At 38.2% G+C, this 21,270-nt stretch overlaps 2 protein-coding genes across 2 annotated transcripts in view; one reads left to right on the top strand and one right to left on the bottom strand.

Annotated features, from left to right (window-relative positions):
* The window catches only part of MAP7D3 (MAP7 domain containing 3), a 286,896-nt gene that overhangs the window by 137,059 nt on the left and 128,567 nt on the right, over nt 1-21,270 (top strand). The gene's annotated exons all lie outside the window — the stretch shown is intronic.
* ADGRG4 (adhesion G protein-coupled receptor G4) overlaps nt 1-21,270 on the bottom strand; it is a 113,903-nt gene that overhangs the window by 48,778 nt on the left and 43,855 nt on the right. The window contains exons 5-12 of the mRNA XM_028842064.2: nt 20,988-21,082; nt 19,167-19,231; nt 16,409-16,448; nt 14,797-14,849; nt 13,091-13,254; nt 10,960-11,092; nt 8,954-9,072; nt 950-1,166 (exon numbers count right to left, since the gene is read on the bottom strand). Of these exons, the coding sequence (XP_028697897.2) occupies nt 950-1,166; nt 8,954-9,072; nt 10,960-11,092; nt 13,091-13,254; nt 14,797-14,849; nt 16,409-16,448; nt 19,167-19,231; nt 20,988-21,082 (886 nt within the window). The remainder of the gene's footprint in view (nt 1-949; nt 1,167-8,953; nt 9,073-10,959; nt 11,093-13,090; nt 13,255-14,796; nt 14,850-16,408; nt 16,449-19,166; nt 19,232-20,987; nt 21,083-21,270) is intronic.

Below are 21,270 nucleotides of genomic sequence, written 5' to 3'. Positions count from 1 at the left end.
ATCTGATACATACATTAAAAGATTACTCTGGGTGCTATGTAGAAGATGACCCATAGAAGGTCAAGAATGGAGGCAGAGAGACCATTTAGGAGGTTATTATAGACAGTCTGGTGAGAGAAATGGGACTAGGAATAGGGTGGTGGTGGCGGAGATGGAGAGAAGTAAATGAATTCCACCGGAATATTTAAGGGATTTTAAAAATAGATGTACAGTGACAAATACAAGAGTTGGTTATTAATTGGGTGTGAGTTAGAGGGAGGTAACTAGTACTATTCTCAAGTTTTCCACTTTAGCACTGGTTGGATACATTTTATAGACATTAAGAACACTGAGGGAGCACAAAAGTTGGGGGAATGGACTGGGGGTTTGGTTTGGGGTAACTGTTTACTTGAAAACTTGTTGTCACTAAGATTCAATTAGAATTCGAATACATCCTTTCACAACGAACGTTCGAGTAAAGTGACCCCATTGCATTGTACTAACTGAGCTACTGAGCTTTCAATGTGTAACTACCTGACTTTTAAAATCTATGATGACTGTATGCCAATAAATTGATAATATATACAGTCGTCCGTTCGTATCCTTGAGGGATCTGTTCGGGGACTCCCATGGATACAAAAATCCACAGATGCTCAAGTCTCTGATATAAAAAAAGGGTCGTATTTTCGTATAGCCTATGCACATCATTGTATATTTTAAATTATCTCTAGATTACTTATAATGCCTAATATAATGTAAATGCTATGTAAATAGTTGTTATGCTGTATTGTTTAGGGAATGATGACGAGAAAAAATTCATACTTATTCAGTATCGACACAAGATTTTTTTAAGGATATTTTCAATCTGTGGTGGTTTGAATTCACAAATGCAGAACGCACAGATACGGAGGGCCGACTGTATTTTAAATTTTTTAAAAATAATGTCTTTCACCAAAGTATTAGTACTTACTCATTGCTTACTTCATGCAGATCAGAGGCTGAATTGTTTTGCTTTTCCAAAACAACGTTGATTATTTGTAATACAATATGGGTTAGGTTCATACTTATCTCATCACATTGTGAAATATCTGATATTTTAGAAACAATAATCTTTGTCTCTTCTTTATCCAGGACTGGGGATTCATTTATCAAATTTAAAATATGCTCTGCAACATCCTGAGCATTCTCTGGGGAAAGAAAGTTGAGACATAAAAGCTGCATGACTTAGTCTTCTGCCATTCTGGTGTGCTTCCTTCCCTTTAAAGAGTAAAGAGGGTGAGATGAGAATACCTGCCAAGGTAACATGTTTACAGAAGGAAAATATTGGCCCTTTGTTTCTACAATAGGTGTAGTCCCAGAAAGTAGAACATAAGTCACGTTTTTATTCATTAAAAAGTTTTCATTCATTAAATCATTTTTCATACGCACCAGGGAAATCGTTTTGTCCCTGAAGAATTATCTTGACATTTGATTCTCATTAAATTGAGACTTTTGAGTATTGGATTGTGTTAAGTAGATCCCACCTTATACTCAAATATCAGCAAACACTCAGTCTATGTTTTCATAACTAAGGGTGATGGTTACATTTTCCTGTCAAGAACCATCAAACCACAGGAAAAAAAAAGCAAATATGGACTATGTCATAATAAAAAGCAGTTAATTTAGATTTTCCAGAGAGTAAGAACAATAGATATGAACTCGCCCACTTTTTTCTTCACTTTTTATTATGGAAATTTGCAAGCATACACAAAAGTAGAAAGAATTGTATAATGAATCTCCATGTTCCTCATGAATAACCCAACTTCAACAAGTGTCAATGAATGGCTAATCTCATTTTCTCTACACTTCCACTCACCTTTTCCCCAACCCCATATTGTTTCAAAGTGAGTCCTGGATATGATATCATTTTATCCACACTTTAGTATGTATCTCTAAAATAAATGATTTTTACATGTCACAACGACAATAACAAATTAAATTTTAAAATTAGCAATAATATTCAAAATCATCAAATATCCTGTCAGTGCCTGAAAGTTCTTGTCTCATAAACGCTTCTTCTAAATAATTGTTTTGTTTGAATTATGACTCACTTTTAAAGTGAAGAGCTTTGTTAAACGAATACAGCACAAATTCGATTTTAGTTAAATATAACACAAATAAAGCTGAGCTTTCTTGTTGTGTCTTCCTAGCTTAAAGCACTCACATTCAAGTCCAGTAACCAAAATATAAAGGAAAATAATAAAAAATACAATTTGTTAAGAAAAATTCCCGAGAGAGCCAACACTCGTAACACACTTAACCCAGGTTATATTACAAATAGTCAATTCTGTTTCAGAAAACAAAATAATTCAGCATAAAATTCATCCTCTCTCTTTCTGTCTGTATTTCTCTTCCTCTCTCTCTTTCAATGACCTCCATAGTTATCAGTGTCTCCTCAAATCTCTCTCCTATCCCAAGTTCCCCACAACCTAACACCTTCAAAAGCCTACACAGGCTACTTTTTGCTTTCTCCTTTTCTTCTTTATTTTCTTTCTTTATTCTCTTTTTTTTCTGCAAACAACTTTCTGTTCTCATCAATGTAAATTCAGCAATCATAACTGAGATCCTCTCAATTCCTCCCCAACCATTACCCCAATTTGTCCAACAATGCCTCACATGGGAACTGAACTAGCAAAGACAGAGTTCTCCCTGAGGAGATGGGAGGCAGAAAGGAGATTAAACAAGGTTGTAATTGTTTCTGAATTAATATTTTGTCCCAGTTAACATCTATCTTCTGGTAAGTTAAAAAAGCTGAGAAAATATTAAGACTAGGCATGACAGAAAAAGATAGTGAGCTCATTCACGGGTCTTTCTACTGCTCTTATTAAATTGCTCAGACTTTGTTGAAAATGGAATAGCAAGAGCTGCCTAGTCATGATTCTTTGGGCTTCAGTGGTGCAATTTCACTTTCACGTAGTCCCTGCTGTGGCAGAATGAAAGTAAACAGCAGGCCAATGGGAGACTAGCTATACTGTGGAAAGTAATTATAGACCTTTTCTCTGGAGTTGTATAGTTTTTAAGGAAAATTCAAGCTAAATTACACTCATCGTGTAAAAATTCCTGGTCCTCAAGCAAAAGTAATAAAGGGACTCCTTTATTTGTTGTAAAATAAATTGATCCTCATTCCTTGAAATACTGTTACAGTTAATCTGCCAGTAATTGCAACATTCAAAATAATAATATCTGCTATTTACTGAGCAATTTCTGTGAGCCAGTGTTCCAGGTTATCTATTGCTGCATAACAAATCACCCTAAAACTTAATGGCTTAAAGCAATAATGTATTATTATCCTTCATGATTCTGTGTGTTAACTAGGCTCAGTTGAGTGTTCTCACTTGGAGTGTCTCATACAGTTGAAGTCAGATAGCAGCTGAGGCTGAATACATCAGAAGGCTAATCTGGGCTGGATGTCCAACAGGGCTCACTCACATGGCAGGCAATTGATGCTGACTGTTCAGTTGGGGCTGTTGGCTGTACTCCCTACACATGGCCTCCCCCAGTGGTGTGGGCTCAGTAGTGTGTGGATCTGGCTTGTGATGTACTGGAGCTAACTTGTACCAGCTGGTGAGAACCAATTGTTAAATTTTCAGGAATTCTGTGAACTAGTTGTTAAACATGGCCATTATTAAAAATTAAATTATATAAACTTACAATTGCATAAATTATATTTAAAATGATGCTGAAACATCTTCACTTTCTAATTATTTTGCTACATTTTACTAATCTAAGCTCTTGTGATTATTTACATATCTACTGTATCTGCGCATCCATCTCTTACCAACTTTATAGTTCAGTCACTATACATTGCATTGTAGGTTGTATTCAGCCATGGAGGAGAGGGTATTATATCATGAAAACTGGCAAAAGCTACAAATCAGCACCTTCTTTGGGTAGACTTGGTTGTTAAATATTTTTCAGCACGTCACTGTTTGGGCTTCTTACAGCATGGTGTCTGGCTCTGAGGAAGCATCTCAAATGAGAGTGTACCAAGAGAAAGGATGCAGAAACTTCCAGTCCCCTTAAAAATTAGTCCCATCATTGGCAAAGCCGCTTCTTCCAAATTCTCCTGGGCTAAGCAGTCACAAGCCAGCCCTGATTCAACTCCCAATTGACAAAGAGGGAATGAGTTGGTGGGCATTTTGGAGATAGGATACAACAGCAAGGCATTATACATGCATTTTCTCATCTATTCATCACAATAACCTTTGTATTAGTCACGAAAGTACTCACATTATCCCCTTTATATAGATGAAGAAGTTAAAACATTGAAATATTCTAATCCAGTGCTGACTCCAAAGTTGAGCTCTTCAATATCACTTTTTACAACATCTGTGCCTTTGGCCCTTTTCTCCACTGTGTTGGGGGTTGGGACAGCTGTGCTTTGCAGTCTTTCTACCTGACCTCCTGGAAATCCCACTGTTTTCTCTTAAGCACTCACTATCCTACCCTGATGGTGGAATGGACACAGACAGAAAATAGTTTTGTGAAAAGTTCCAGTCAACTTCACTAGAGCCTGATGCATCTTTAATATCATGGAGGTAACAAACATTGAGCACAGAAGAGAATCCAAAGAACTTTGAAATAAAGGTACCTTTTCTAATTCTGTGATATTAAAGAGTTAAGAAAAAGGAGAATTTAAGTGAGAGAGCTGAAGAGTTTTTCTTCAACCAAGATATCTAATGCTTGTCAGCAAGATTGAAAGCAAAAGAAAATAAATTGTTTCAGCGTGAATACGTTTTTCTTTCCTTTATATTGTATTCATTGTTCATTAAGCCCCTAATTTACAAGTAGAATAGAAGGATTCTTCCAAAGATAATAAATTTGATAGTTTACTTTTCAGTTATATACATTACAGTCATCATCCAACTGTTCCTTTACTCCACAGTAGTTTTTTTATATATATAAAATGACTTCTCACAGTCAATTTTCTAAAAATCCCAACCCAGTGCAGTGTTTTTGTTGTTGTTATGACTGTTTATTAACTTTTTTTTCCACAAGAGAAAATTCTATTAGCATTTCTAAAGAAAATGTGTCACTCAGAAGGAGGGAGGTCAGCGTGAAACATAAACCCTCTAACTTTCCTCCCACTCACTTCAAGCTATAACATTTCCTATTGCCCTGACTCTTGGTTTCTGATCTAGAAATAATCAGAGCTGTGCTTGCTTTCCTAATTCTTCTACATAGTCCTCAGCAAGGATCTCAAACTTGCATCCTCTGCAAGGAAAACAAGTCTGAGAAGTTCACTGCTTCAAGGCCAATTCCCTGGTCCTTCTGAGAGGCACTGGAATGCCTGTGCCTCAATTTCTGACATTTCACTATGGGAGGGACCCATTTTATGCAGTAGAACCATGTCTGGCAAGTTGTCTATGAAGAACAGATTCAATGTCTCGTGAGAGCTCATTTCCTGGCTCATAGACCGTCATTTTTTCGCTGTAACCTCACATGGTGAAAGGGTCAAAGAAGCTCTCTGGGGCCTCTTTTATAAGGGCACTAATCTCATTCATGAAGGCTCCACCCTCATGACCTAATCCCCTCCCAAAGGCCTTATCTCCAAATACCATCACATTGGGGTTAGAATTTCAACATATGAATTTTTGGGGCACACAAACATTCAACCTATAGAGTACACTTCACCACAAGAGACATAAATATGGCAAATATGCATATGAAAAGCTATTCAACACCATATGTCGTTAAGGAATTGCCAATTAAAACAACAATGAGATACCACTACACACCTATGAGAATAGCGAAAATCTAAAACACTGACAACACTAAATGCTGGAAAGAATGTGAAACAACGGGAACTCTCATTGCTGATGAGAATGCAAAATGGTACAGCCACTTTAGAAGGCAATTTGGCAGCTTCTTACAAAACTAAACATACTCTTATCACACAATCCAACAACCACACCTTTTGTTCTTTAATCAAATGAGTTGAACACTTAACATCTATATAAAAACCTGCACACAGATGTTACTAGTAGCTGTATTCATAGTTAACAGAACTTGGAAGAAACCAAGATGTCCTTCAGTAGGTGAATGAGTAAATAAACTGTGGTACATCCAGACAATGGAATATTATTCAGTGCCAAAAAGAAATGAGCTGCCACGCCAAGAAAAGACACATGGAAGAAATTTAAATGCACATAACTAAGTGAAAGAAGCCAATCTGAAAAGGCTGCATATTGTAAGATTCTAACTATATGGCCTTCTGGAAAAAGCAAAAACAGAGAGATAGTAAAAAGATCAGTGATTGCCAGGGGTTGAGAAGAAGGAGGGATGAATAAGTGGAGTATAGAGGACTTTTAGAGCAGTGAAAATATCCCATATGATATTGTAATGGTGGATTCGTGTCATTATACATTTGTCCAAACCCACACAATGTACCACAGCAAGAGTAAACGCTAATGTAAAACTATGAACTATTGGTGATAACCATGTGTCAGTGTACATTCAATTGTAACAAACGTACCACTCTAGTGGGGGATGTTGATGGTGGGGGAGCCTGTGCATGTGGTTGGGGGAGGGCATATGCTGGAGCTCTGTACTTTCCACTCAGTTTTGCTGGGAATCTAAAACTCCTCTAAAAAATAGTCTATAAAAATTAATAAAATTTAAAAACTTTTAGCTAGACTGACCAGGATATAAAAAAGTGAAGACACAAATTACTAACACCAAGAATAAAGGTACGTTGGGGGGCATTACTATCAGTCATAATCTAAAAGACAGACAATAGTAATAAGTGTTTACAAGGATGTGAAGAAATTGGAACCTTCATACAGAGTCGGCAGGGATGTAGAATGGCACAACTGCTATGGAAAACAGTTTTGAAGTTCCTCAAAAACTAATCATAGGGTTACCATATGACCTAGCAATTCTACTCGTCGATGTATACCCAAGAAAATTGAAAACATGTGTCTACATAAAATCTGTACATAAATGTGTATAGCCAGATTTTTAATAATAGCCAAAAGGTGGAAAAGAAATGTCCGTCAGCTGATGAGTTAATAAGCAAAATGTGGTATATCTATATAATGGAATATAATGCATTCATAAAAAGGAACGAAGCAATGATACACGCTACAACATTGGATGAACCTCAGAAACATGAAGTGCCCCAAACTGGCAAAATTCATAGATAAAAAAGTAGATTCGTGGCTGCCAGGAGCTGGGATGGGGGAGAAATGGAGAGACTGCTAATGGGTACAGGGTTTCTTTTTGGGGTGATGAAATATTTTGGAATCAGTGATAATGGTTGCACAATCTAGTGAATATGCTTTTAAAAACCCACTAAATTGTACACATTAAATAAGTGAATTTTATGATATGCGAATATCTCCATTAAAAAGTTTGTAAACTACATTGAGATATCAATTTCTGCTTATCATATCGCAAAAAGATCCAGAAGTCTGATAACAAACATGCTGTGTTGATGAAGGAGTTGTGAAAAAAGGCACTTTTCATACCTTGCAAATGGGAATCTAAATTGCTATAACTATTACAGAGAGCATTTTGACACCATCAAAAGTGTGATTGACCCAGCAATTCCACATTCAAGGACTTATCCTTTAGGTATACCCCTACCTTCTCAAAATTGTGACATATGTGTAATATTCATCAAAGCGGTGGTTTTTTTTTTAAAGAGATACTCTTTATTTTGAATCTCTTTTACGTAATAATATGAATTATGCTAACAGCGTCACAAACGAAAATAAAAGCTAACATGGTCTACAAATGTATTTTTGAAAGAAATGCAACCTTCTATATCAGCTGCTTAGACAATGCTAACTCTAAAACATCTTATACACTATCAAAAATGTGAGTATTTTTTAAAGTATGTTATACTATTTTCCCTACAATGAAAAAAACACAAAAATAGTTGTACAGTCATGTTTTCATAGAAAAATGTTACTGACAACCTAAATACTCATCCATAGGAAACAGGTTAAATAAATTGTGGCACATTTACTGTGGTATATATAATACAGTGCAGAGGGGGAAAAAATAATGAGAAAACTCTTTATATGCTGATATAATAATCTCTGCAATATATTGTTAACAGAAAAAAGCAATGTGAAGAATAGTGTGTATAGCATGCTCCACTTTGTGTACAAAAAGTGAGGGGGAGTATGTGTGTGTGTGTGTATATATATGTGTGTGTGTATATATATATACACATTTCATTATGGATCTATAAAATGGATCCACAAAATATCTCTGTGGATAGTAACTGAATGGCTAAGGTCTGCAGTGGGATGGAGATGTTTTACATATACCCTTTTTGTTTTTTGAATATTGAAGTTGGTGAAGTATTACTTATTAAAACTTTATAAAAATTAAAATAAAATAAAAACAACAATTAGCCAAAAAAGTAAAATAAGGCCGGCTGCAGTGGTTAACACCTGTAATCCCAGTACTTTGGGAGACTGAGGCAAGTGGATCACTTGAGGTTAGGAGTTTGAGACCAGCCTGGCCAACATGGTGAAACCCACCTCTGCTAAAAATACAAGAAAACATCCAGGTGTGGTGGCAGGCGCCTGTAATCCCAGCTACTCGGGAGGCTGAGGCAGGAGAATTGCTTTAACCCAGGAGGCAGAGGTTGCAGTGAGCTGAGATCGCACCATTGCACGCCAGCCTGGGTGACAAGAGTGAAACTCTGTCTCAAAAAAAAAAAAAAAAAAAAATGAAAGAAAGAAAAGAAAAAAATATGTATATAGCAAAACCAAACAAAAATCACTGAAACACTGATAGTCCTAACATCTCATGCCCCACCACCACCTCCACCAACATTAATTACCTTTGTTCTGAAATTGGATTGTCGTAAGGTAGATTTTCCTAAGTGGGATTTGCCTATACTCTCTCTGGTTTGAGGTCAAGTAGGCAAAGTAATCGAAGTTCCATAATTTGTCTTATATGTACAAAACAATCTTACCGTCACTTATGGTAATATTAGCAAGATCCACAATCTTGTCAGGAAGTTCCTGAAGCAATTTGCATTGTTTAAACTTTGGCTTTTCCCACTGAGATTTGCCCGTGTTGATGCTGATTGAACTGAAAAAAAGAGGAAAGAGCTTTCTCATCAGAGGATGAGGCAAGGATAATCTTAAAGCAAATAGTGGGAGTATCCCTAGCATGCTTTCTCCTCACCTGCCCCCAGCCCCCTGGCATAGATAGCAAAGGTGGGAGCCCAGTACTTCTTTGTGAAATGAAGAAATTTTGCTCTTAGGGAGCAAGTGAATCTAGGGTCAACATGTGGGAAGGGGAAAGGGGAGTGGATAAACAGGCGAGGGAGCTGGGAATGGGGTGTGGGAATGTCCTGCTGACCAAGTGTCAAGACAGAGATTCCGGCCCTCTAGACATAACTCTTTACTCTTACTGTCCCTTCTTACCCCTCTTTTAAGGGGAAATTCCTGTTGGAACGTGGTCTCTATCCAGCATATTAACTTAAAACAATTAATGTAGAGCCCTCGATAGCTCATTGGCCCTCATCATCCACCCTCCCCTGTGTCTCACCCAATTCAAAGCAGTTCATTTCAAGTCAGCTAACACATTTATTGGGCACCACTCCATTCTAGGAAGGTAATAGGTAGCACAGGCAAACAGGGCAGGGCTTCATCGCTCCCTCAAGGAACTTGTAAATAGGGGGTTTAAAACTCTAAATGTAACTACTTGAAACTTAGGGCAAATATAAGATGAAAAGCTGTATAAACAAAACTGAATCTATCAAACCACCAAGGAAAGAGACGTTACTTTCAGCATTTGAGCTGAGCTGTGCGCTGAAAGGACAGAGGTAGAGAAAAATCTCTTCCCCCAACCCCAAGAGCAGACAGCACAAGCAGAGAAAGAGACCCGGGAAGCGCCCATTGAGCCCAGAACAGCAAAGGGTCATTTTGACTGGAGCGTATGGTAAAGGGAGGGAGAATGCTGAGTGAGACAGCAGGAGAGGAAGCCCACGGTCTGAAGGACTATATTTAGGGGTTTCGACTTAATTCTTGAGGCAATGTGGAGCTGGAGCAGGACGGTGGCATGACAGCAGCCATACTTCAGGAAAATTATGCTGGCAGCAGTGTAGAATATAGTTGGCGGAGGTGGGTAAGGCGTACCGTTAAGCTAGATGGCAAGGAGACAGCTCTAATAGTGGGCAATAACGGCTTGCACCAGGGTACTGGCAGTGGGGTTGGAAAGGAAAGGCTCGATGTAGGCTCTGACTATGACTGTCAAAGCTGCAGGACTTGCTGACTGATTAGACACAGGGAGGAAAAGGAAAGCCCGTAATGTTGCTTTCTAAAAGAGTGCTTTTAAGCCTCTGTCAAAACCTGCTGCCCCTCCGGTTTTGCCCACTTAAGTTAATGGCATAAACCATGAACAGCAGAGAGAAAGAAAAGAGGGCTGATGATTTTAAAAAGGAAAATGATAAAGTCAACAATAGAAGAGTGATTTAGTAAATTACTCTAGCCCATCAACTATAGACCAGTTTCCAAGGTCGTTTTTCGAAATGAACATTAAGATCATAAATGTAAAACATGGAAAATGTTTGATAAACCATTGAATGAAATGGTAAATTACATTATTGATACAAGGACAGTGATTACTGCTACATAAAACTTAAAGGCATACAGAGAAAGGCTAGATGAAAAAAATATGTCAACTTAAAAACAGCTATGTTCAGGCAGTAGGGTTATGGGTGACGTTTTTCTCTTTTGTCTTCTTGAATTTTCTTCTGGGATGATGGATAACTTTTATCTTTTGTCTCCTTGAAAATTTTTCTTATTATGTTGCACGCATATGTTTAAACAGGTCCAAAAGGTAATAGAAAGAAAGACCGGCACTAGAGGTGGAGGAAGGGTGCATGCTCAGACAAATGACATAGAAACATGTCCCCAATTAAGCAGATCTTTGTATATCTGGATCAGCAATTAGAACTTGGCCTGTACATACCAGACTCTTGTGGCGTTTCCATCCTCATTTTTTATGCATCTAGTTTGGGCTGTCTCCGTAGGGTTGGTTAATAGCCACTTATAAGTCCCTTTGTATTTGGAGGCTGTTTCATCAGCTTTGCAATTTCCAGGCTCTACAGAGAAAATGTATGCACATTTTAAAGGGCAAGAGGCACTTAAAAGTATTATGAACATCCATTATTATTATTACTGTATAATAATATAATATTATATGTTATTATGAACATCACTATTACGCTGCACGTAAAGATCAGCAAATAAAAAAGAAAACTTTTTCTATCTAGCCATTTGGACCAGGCCTTACTGAAAATATCATTATATGGAGTGGTTTTTTTTAAATAACAAACCACCCAGTATAACGACATATTTAGTCCTTTTCATTAAAACAACCAGTTTATGAGATACGTTTTTCTAAAATTTTTTGTAGAGACAGTGTATTGCTATGTTATAGAGGCCGGTCTCAAATTCCTGGCCTCAAGCAATCCTCCCGCCTCAGCCACCCAAAGATCTGGGATTATAAGCATTAGCCACCTCACCTGACATTGTTTTGTCTTGTTTTTAAAACAATACACATGCATTGAAAAAATTCAAGCCACACGGTGGAGTGTAGAGTCAAAAGTTCCCACCTACCAATTGCCCAGCTTCTGAGGTACCCACTGTTATCAGTTTTATGTCCAAAGATAGGAGACTGTAGGCCAACTTCTCTCTCTGGGATGGCCCCCTTCTTAACGGACTGTGAGATGGATTTTGTTTTAGTAAACTCAGTGTATCTGACATGATCAATATAGACAGGGGAGCTCTGTTTTGTTTGTTTGTTATTTGAGGTCTTACTCTGTCACCCAGTCTGGAGCGCAATGGCGTGATCATGGCTTGCTGCAGCCTCAACCTCCTGGTCTCAAGTTATCCTCCTGCTTCAGCCTCTTGAATAGCTGGCACTACAGGCATGCATCACCATGTCCCGCTATTTTTTTTTTTATTATTTATTTTTTGTAGAGACAGAGTCTTGCTTTGTTGCCCAGGCTGGTCTCAAACTCTTGACTTTAAGTGATCCTCCTGCCTCACCCTCCCAAAGTTCTGGGATTATAGGTGTAAGCCACTGCACACAGTCTAGGGCTCTGTTTTCGATGTTGGTGCTGAGGGACAGGGTAAACTTCCACAGAGGGCTGTTAAGGCAAGGTTTTGCTGTCACATGAAGGGAGATGTGACCTGGGCTAAGTCTATATGATAAGTTCCCGGTTTTTACTGAGCACTCACTGGGTTTCATGGCCCTGATTCTGGAAATATTTCCTTCAGGTGTTGAGAGAATGGTGTGAGAAGTGGCCCAGCCAGCTTTGCTCAGCTATCCCAGTCTCCACCCTGAGTGAGAGTTAAAGGTGCCTTCCTCTCACTCTTACGACACATTCATTAGTGTCATTTACATGGTGGGCTCTGCCTGTGGCTTCAACATGTTTCTGCCCTCCATTTCACTGACACCCCTGCACTGTCACAGGCTGCCCTCTGATGCTTAATCAGTATGTTGCCAAGGATTTTGCGTTCTAATGCCTGTGTGTGTTATCTGGCATTAGAGCTGTGTGAGCTCAATGATTTCTACAGCAGTCTATTGGGGAAAAGGAATAAAGCTGAACTGGGAAGGAGGTGGAGTGGCCCGGTAACCTCGCACTTTTACCAATAAAGCTTTGCTAATCAGAGAATGTCCATGAGAGAAATCTGGGACAGTTCCCAGATCACTTGCCAAGATGAATAAGATGGCTGAGTCAATCAATAAATTAGCAATTATCTATTGGGCATCTACTGTGTGTTAATGAGGAAGCTCTTCAGGTCTCTGGGTATTTATGCAAGAGGGAAAATCCTCCCATTCCATTGACGGACTGACCATTGCTAATATCCAGAGCCGACCAGCAGTTTCTGGTAACTCCTCCAGCAGTCTGTTCTTCCATAGGTTCTTAAAGGTAGAAAGGTCATCAGATCAAGTGGGTACCAAGAATATGGAAAAAGCATAAAGGTGACTTCTCTCCTTTCTGAACTCAGAATTCTTAACCAGGTATGCATTATGAGTTTTATAATAAAGGAAGTAAGTTCATACTGCAATATCCACCCCCCCAAAAAATTACCTAGTTTTTTCACTGCAACATGCTCAGAGTTTACTAATAACGTCAATTGATCTTGTGTGAAGTTTCCATGCATGAAGTTGCCATGTATTTTACTTTTGATTTTGCTCATCAATTCCGAGGATGCTAAGGAAGAGCTGGCTTTTATGATGACCTGACAAACACAGCTACAAAGCAGAATAAAAAAGAAAGATTGTTGCAGTTATGTCAAGGGAGTGCAACTTGGACTGCAATGCTGAAATTTTTGTACAGCTGATTTAATTGGTAGTTCATAAATGTCAAACATTTTACAGCTATTACGTGGCCAATTTTAAGAAGTGATGGAAGACAGCATACTGAAATATTCTGATAAATTTTCTCTTATCCAAAACAGACAATGCAAAACCTATTTTCAAAAGAATGGTCAGTAACATACGCATTGTGTTGAAATTGCTAGCCTTGAGATTTCTCTAAGAGTTTGTAATAATTAATAGAGAAGATGGAGTTTTCAGGATTTATTATTTCAGAGAGAACCTTTTATTCTTCTGGTCTCCAATTTACCCATCATTACTGAAATCAGGCAAATAGGCATATGATGCTCAATTAGTCTATAAAGAAGTGTTCTGAAGAAGGCTCATTTCTATAATAAGTAATAATGATGATAATGATAATGATAATGATAGTAGCTAACATTTGTGAAGCCCTTCCTCCACATGTTCTGATTCACTTTTTTCTCACAACAACCGTATGAGGTAATGCTATTATTATTCCCATAATACAGATGATGGAACTCAGCCTCAGAGAAATAACGTTTCCCATGGTCACAAAGACTCACTCAGTATTTATGTCCACTAAAAGATCACTGACTAAAGGATAGGGCCATCCTTGACTTCATCCTCTATCCTCTACAGCAAGATCCTCAAATATTCTGAATTCCTCTAATATTCCATTAGGAAGCACATTTCAGATACAAAAACTTACCTATATCTTTTTTCCATTTCCATTTGTAGATATGGCTTTTTGAAGAACATATTTGCTAAGTCTCCTGCCAGCTGTTGCAAGTTAGGCATACCTGTACTTACTCAAAACTTATCTCCATGTCTAATCTGAGTGATGTCCGCCCCTCCCCTGAATTATATTTGGTGAGGTCCCTGCTCATCCTACCTCCTTCCTTTGGAGTCTAGCTCTTCTCAGCTTTCATCTTTCCAGTCCAAAGAGGAGTCTTCATTTTAAACCTCTCCTCCTGCTTGTAACAGACCCTCTACTCCATTCTAAAGACCTCTTCATGGGCCTTTTCTGTCTATATGTTCTTCCTGATGTGCATCAAACAGATCAACAATAGCCAGCATTCCGGGAGGAGCTGGACCAAGAGTCTGAACAGAACCGAAGCTACTTTCCATGTTGTTGTTGTTTCCAATTTCCCTGCCAAGTATTTCGTGGACCTTTTTGACCACAACAAACACTTCACTCCCCCATCCCAGATTATGACCACCCCATTTTCTCTTCACTACAAAGGGGCAGCAGGCTGGCTGCTAGCCTGAGCCATGACCAACCGAAACAACATACTTCATGAAGGCAAGGGCCTAATTACAGCATATGTGAAATAATCCCTGGGTACTTTGATCTCCTTCTGACAACTCTGGCCAACTGGCCACACACACGGAATTAAATGGAAGGAAAATCAGAACTAAGTGTACCAGCTATTAATAAACTCAGTTCCTACTTCCTACCTGTATGGTACATAGGAAATTGTAGCCATTTCTTGTCCTTCTCTCTGTTCCAACTAATGCAAAAGAAAAGTACATAGTCACTGAAATCTTTAAACAAATGTCATAACTGAGTACAGGGCTTATTGTTAGCAACAATTATATAATTATGCTTTACATTTATGTAACCCATTGCCATCTACAAACTAGCCTCAAAAACATCAATGCATTTACTCCTCACACCAACCGTGTAGGGTGAGCAATGCAAGAATTGTCACCCTGTTTGCTACATGAGGAATCTGAGTCACAGAGAAGTTAAATGGTCTGCCCAGTATCACGCAGTTGACAAGTCACAGAACTAGGAGCAGAATCCAAGCCTTCTGGGTCTAGATATTAACATGCTATTGACAATTGTAAACACTATCTAACATTTTCTATGTTCTAAGCCCAGTGCTAAACATTTAACATAGATTATCTCATTTTATCCTTCCAACAGCCCTCATCTTACAGATGAGGAAACAGGGCACAGAGAGGTTAATTAAGTTGCCCAAGGTTTCATAGTTAGGAAGTGAAAAAGCAGGGGTTCCAACCCAGGCAGCTTGACCACATTATCACCAAAAGGATTTTATACCCATTATTGACAGGACTTTTAGTTATATCATGCTTTAATGTGTATACATCAAAACTTATGACTCAGCTATTTACAGAAAATACTTTTAATGATAGTGGATAATTTGGAATGCACCATAGTGGTTTTTTTTTTTTTTTTTTTTTTTTTTTTTTGAGACAGAACCTTGCTCTATCACCTAGGCTAGAGTGCAGTGGCACAATCATAATTTAGTGCAGTCTTGAAATCTGGGCTCATATGATTCTCCCCACCTCAGCCTCCTCAGCAACTGGGACTACAGGAATGCACCACCGTGCCCAGCTAATATTTTTAAATTATTTTTTGTAGAGATGGAGTCTCCCCATGTTGCTCAGACTGGTCGTGAACTTCTGGCCTCAAGCAATCCTCCCACCTCAGCCTCCCAAACCTCTGGGATTACAGGTGTGAGTCACTGCACCTGGCCCCTGTACCGTGGACTTGATTGTACTGTGTATCATCAAGTATTTACCTCATACTTAAATACCTGGAAAGCTGTGTGTCTGCTACTCATTTTACAGTGGGCTGTTGTAAAGCTTTGAGACAATTGAAAAAGAACTGAGAATTGGGGCAAGGATGATGGGAGATAGTTTTATCACACTCTGGCTTCAAATCTGGACAAATAGAGGGTGGATTTATTGTGTGAATCCAAGTTTTGCAAATAATTGTGTCACTCTTGGAAGAGCTAGGCTTTCTTGCAAGACATCTATAACCAAGAAATTCACTTACCATTTACAATCCCTGAGTCATTCCACACTCCTATAGACCAGAAAATGTGCCTCAAAAAGCTGCCACATGGATAGTTCAGAAAAGCAGGGGATGTTTTCTTGATGGCTTTTTGTGCCAATCCCAAAGGAAGTAACATAATTTGACCCCCAATTGTCACAACAGAGCCTCGCCTGATAATATACACTTGGGTGGAAGAGCTATTGACTTACATCTAATCAGGCATAGGATAGGTCACAGGTAGATTCATTTTGAAAAATTACTTACAATAGCTCGATCCATGACCATCTCTTCCTCTGAAATGTCCCTGTATCAAAAGCATTACAAAATTATAGGAAAATGAAATATAGTACCAAGTATGCAGGGCACGAGATCAGGAGAAAGGCAACACTGAGGCAGAACAATAGACTTCTCCCAGCCTGGAATTCAAATAATGCTGAAGCTCCAGAGAAACACTTCCAATGGGCTTGCTTACTACATGCATACCACAACGGTGGCAAGCCTTTGACTTATTAACCTTGAATCCAGGAATCTATTCCATAATGGTACCAGCAAAAATGCATAAAAATAGACATACAAGTGGAAATGACTCAAGTTTCCATCATTAGATAATTGGAGGAAAACATCATGGCACACCATATAAAAGAATCCTCTGCGATTATTAAAACAAATGAGCTATATCTGCATATATTGACCTGAAAAGGCATACGTGATGTATTATAAGGCATGAAAAGAAAGTTGTCCAACAGTATGTAGAGGAGGATCTTATTCTCTTAGTAAATGTGTGAAAACAAATCTAGAGAAATCAATAAAATAAGCTGTTAACAGGAGTTCTTGGAGGAGTAGGGGAAGGCAAGTATTCAGAGATTTTTACTATCCAGGTTTTTTATATATATATATATACACACACACACACATATATATTTCTATAAAGCTCTAAGATTTTGCAGTGGTCACATATTACTTTTGTAATAAGGAAAAATAATAGACACGGTTTTTAAAAAGAATGTTGTTTACCCCCAGACATCTCTAGTTTTGTTTTAGTGAGTTAAATGTTGTGAATGTTTGTGTCCTGCCAAAATTCAATGTTGAAGTCCAATCCCCAGTGTGATGATATTAGGAGGTGGGGCCTTTGAGGGGTAATTAGATCATGAAGGTGGAACTCTCATGAATGGGATCGGTGCCTGGGGTGTTATATGTGTGTGTGTGTGTGTGTGTGTGCGCGCACACATGTTTTCATTCACAGTTCTTGGCTTATAACTCCCATAGCCCTTGTTACAGTCTTGTTATAATGTCGGGCGTGCTAGGCCTCAGAAGCTAGCTTCAGCAAACAGAATCTCTCTGATCTTCTCCCACCCTCCTTTCACCTGCCCCAAGGCAGAACTCTAATCTTTCTTCACCTTTCTGATTGTGAGTCTTAAGACCCTCTCCAGAAAGAGTCTTGCCTCTTATGAGACTTGGGAAAGGAATGCTGACATAATGATGTTTCCATAAAATCCCGAGAAGACTGGGTTTGGAGAGCCTCCCAATAGCTGAACACATGGAGGTTCCTGGAGGGTGGTGCACCCAGGGAGATCAGAGAAGCTCCATTCCCCTTGTCGCTTACCTCTCCTTACACATCTCTTCATTCGTGTCTTCTGCAGTGTCCTTTATAATAAACCAATACACATAAGTGTTTCCCTGAGTTCTGTGAGCCGCTCTAGCAAATTAATCAAGCTCAAAGAGGGGGTCATGGGAATCCCAAGTTGAAGTCAGTTAGTCAGAAGTTCTGGAGGCCTGGACTTTTGACTAGTGTCTGGGGTGAGGGGCAGTCTTGGAGACCTGTGAGATCTGAAGCTATTTTTGAGAGGATAGCACCAGAATAGAATTGAAGTAGAGAACAATCAGCGGTGTCAGCTGCTTGGTGTGTTGGGGGGAAATCCCCACACATTTTGGTGGTAGAAATCTTCTATATTGATTGTTGTGTTGGTATGACAACAGAGAAACAAAAACAGTTTGAATTTTTTTGAAACAGTACCCTTATAAGAAGAGACAGGAGAGCTTTCTGTCTCTCTGCTCTCTGCCACTTGAGGACACAGCAAGAAGAGGGCCATCACCAGACATTGAACCTGCCAACACCTTGATCCTGGACTTCCCAGCCTCTGGAACTGTGAGCAATAAATTTCTGTGGCTTAAGCCACCTAGTCTATAGCATTTGTTATAGTAACTCAAAACTAAGACAATAACCTACCATAGATTTACCTCCATTCATTTATATGAATTTTCTTGACCCTATTAATACTTATATGAATTAATATGTGATTGATAATTAATACTTGAATATGTAAGAGAAACCAAAATCCCAGTGTACAGAAGACAGGCAGTAACATTTTATGCTTTAAAAATCAGTTGCCATGGCTTAACAGAGCCATGCCTATTTTTCAAAGAACTTCTGTGGGGTGTCCCTTTACAGAGGATTAGTATGTGTGCAGGGAAAGAATACAGGAAATACTTCCCAGGTGAGCAATTGCCTTTGCCATAGTTTCCACGATACTGCCCATTTCACTGCAATCACCATTCGAAATTTGTGCCCCAAGCAAATGTTGGACTAGTCAACATTCTTGCTTTAGACATTTCAAGTTCACTTTGGAATTTCTCATTTCTGAAAGTGAATCATTCCAAAATAAAAGGCCTTATAAATCCTCGCACATTGTCCATACATAGCACTTCAAGGTATGATTTTTGTATAAGTCACAGATTCATAGAATCTTAGAGATGAAAGGGGCATTAGAGGTAACTCAGTCTAACTGCATGACTTCCTCTATTGGTTTTCTTTTGTTTTGTTCTCGCATTGGCTTTATACCTTACAATAGTAATACAAATTTTTTCCTCATGCCAAAACGAACCTACTCAGGAAGGAAGATGCAACTAAAAATGTGGCAGCCCTAAATCTCAGACATAAACACAGGACATCCCCTCCAGATAGGAACAGACCCAAAATGCCCTCAAATTGCCCTTTGACCCACAGTAAATGTCATTCACGTACCTGCTTTTAATTTGGGTTTCCAGATTAGCAAGAGAAAATTCACTGTTCTGAAATATAGAATTCAACTGTACAAGACAAAAAAAAATCAGTTTCATTATTCTGCTCCTCTAGTTCAACTCAGCAAAGTCACCTGGGATGATGTGATCATTAAGCTGCACTCATTATTTCAGCTGGCTCAACATTTCCATTTGCTCCACTAAGTTTTTCAAATTACATATTACCTACTGTTATGGGCTGAATTGTGTCTTTCCAAAACTCAAATGTTGAAGCCCTAACCTGAATGTGGTTATATTCAGAGATAAGGTCTTTGAGGATGGAATTAAGGTTAAACAAGATCATAAAAGTGGAGCCCTACTCCAATAGGACCAGTGTCCTTATAAGAAGAAAAAGAAAGACCAGGGATGCGTGTGCACAGAGGAAAGACCATGTGAGGACACAGGTGAGAAGATGGCCATCTGCAAACCAAGGAGAGAGGCTTCACCAGAAACCAACTCTGCCAGCACCTTAATCTTAGGCTTCCAGATTCCAGAACTATGAGAAAATAAATGTCTGTTGTTTAAGCCACCCAGTCTGTGGTATCTTGTTATGGTAGTCTGAGCAGACTAATGCACCCACCCATTTTCAAGGATTTATAACCATGCCATAGACACTTGAAAATAAGTGCTGACAGGGAAAGAATGGAAACAGATATGATTTTTTGCTGTTGGGAGATGGTGCAAGTTGATGTCACCTATCTGGGGGGTCTTTTAGTAACAGCTATTTAAATGTGAAAGGTTCACATCTTTTCATCTACTGATTCCAATTCTAGGAATTTATCCTATAAAAATACTAAAGTGCCCCAAAATTTATTTCTAGGGAATTGTTTTCAGCATTGTTTTTTTCTTAAACTTTTTTTTTTTAAAAAAAGAAAACAAGATCTCGCCATGTTGCCCAGGCTAGTCTCGAACTCCTTGGCTCACGCAATCCTTTTGCCTCAGCCTCTCAAAGTGCTAGGATTACAGGCATGAGCCACAGTGCCCAGCCCAGCATTGTTTCTAAATAGAGAAAAAGATAGAAACAATGTAAATGTCACCAATGGATTTAAAAAAAAAAAAAAAAAAAAAAAACCTGTAATACAACCACGTAGTGAAATCCTATGCATCTGTTAAAGTATATGATTTATATTTACCAGCATAAATATGTGCAAAGATACATGGTTAAGTGCAGAGGAGGGGGAGCAAGTTGAAAAATAGCATAACTAGTACAATTACATTTATTTTGTAAAAGAACACACATGCATCAACATTATAATATGCACAGAAAAAAAATCTGAAAGAATGTACCTTAAACTGTTAAGAGGAGTTAATGCACAGAGCAGTATTAGAGAGGACATTTACTTTCTGGATTTTCGATGTCAATGTCTGATTTTGTTACAGAGAGTATGTATTAGTCATATCAAGAAAAAATTAAGGATAAGTAAAACATTCACTGTGTTCGAAAGAGAAAAAAATAAAATTCAGAAAACAATAATACTTAAATACCATTGTATTTAAGTATACATTTTGTTATCACTGCTCTCCCACTTTCCCCAAATAGGAAAATTTGGCAAAGACTCAGAATTTGTGTCACTAAAGGGAAATGTACAGATCTCAACAAATGAAAATAATAACATTCCATAAAAGCTTTTAGCATTGGTACTATGAGATTGCATATATTCTCATGATGTTGCTTATTATTGGTAGAAAAAAGTAAAGCCTAGTTTTAATATACTCTGTCATATATATACATGTATATATTGACATATATTTATATATACCATAAATATGCAAAAGATTATTTTACCCAATTTTCTGTAAATTCATTTATAACACTGGTAATAGGGATCCTTGGCTCTTCAACAAAGACAGAGAAGCTCATTTCAACATTGTAGAAGGAAACTGTAATTAAAAATAAGGAGGTTAATTTTATTCATTTAGTTCAAGAAATTTGACTTCTGTAAATTTGGTGAAAAGTGTTCTCTGTTTTAAAGTAAACCAAATAATAATGTCTACTGCCTAAACTTAGCTTAATTTAACTCCAAGGTCAAGAACCAACACTTTGACTCCATATCAAAAAGCAGAACTGG

The sequence above is a fragment of the Macaca mulatta genome, chromosome X (genome assembly GCF_049350105.2).
Source record: "Macaca mulatta isolate MMU2019108-1 chromosome X, T2T-MMU8v2.0, whole genome shotgun sequence".
NCBI lineage: Eukaryota > Metazoa > Chordata > Mammalia > Primates > Cercopithecidae > Macaca > Macaca mulatta.
Note: the sequence above shows the minus strand (reverse complement) of the source record. Positions and strands in the feature narration are given on the sequence as shown.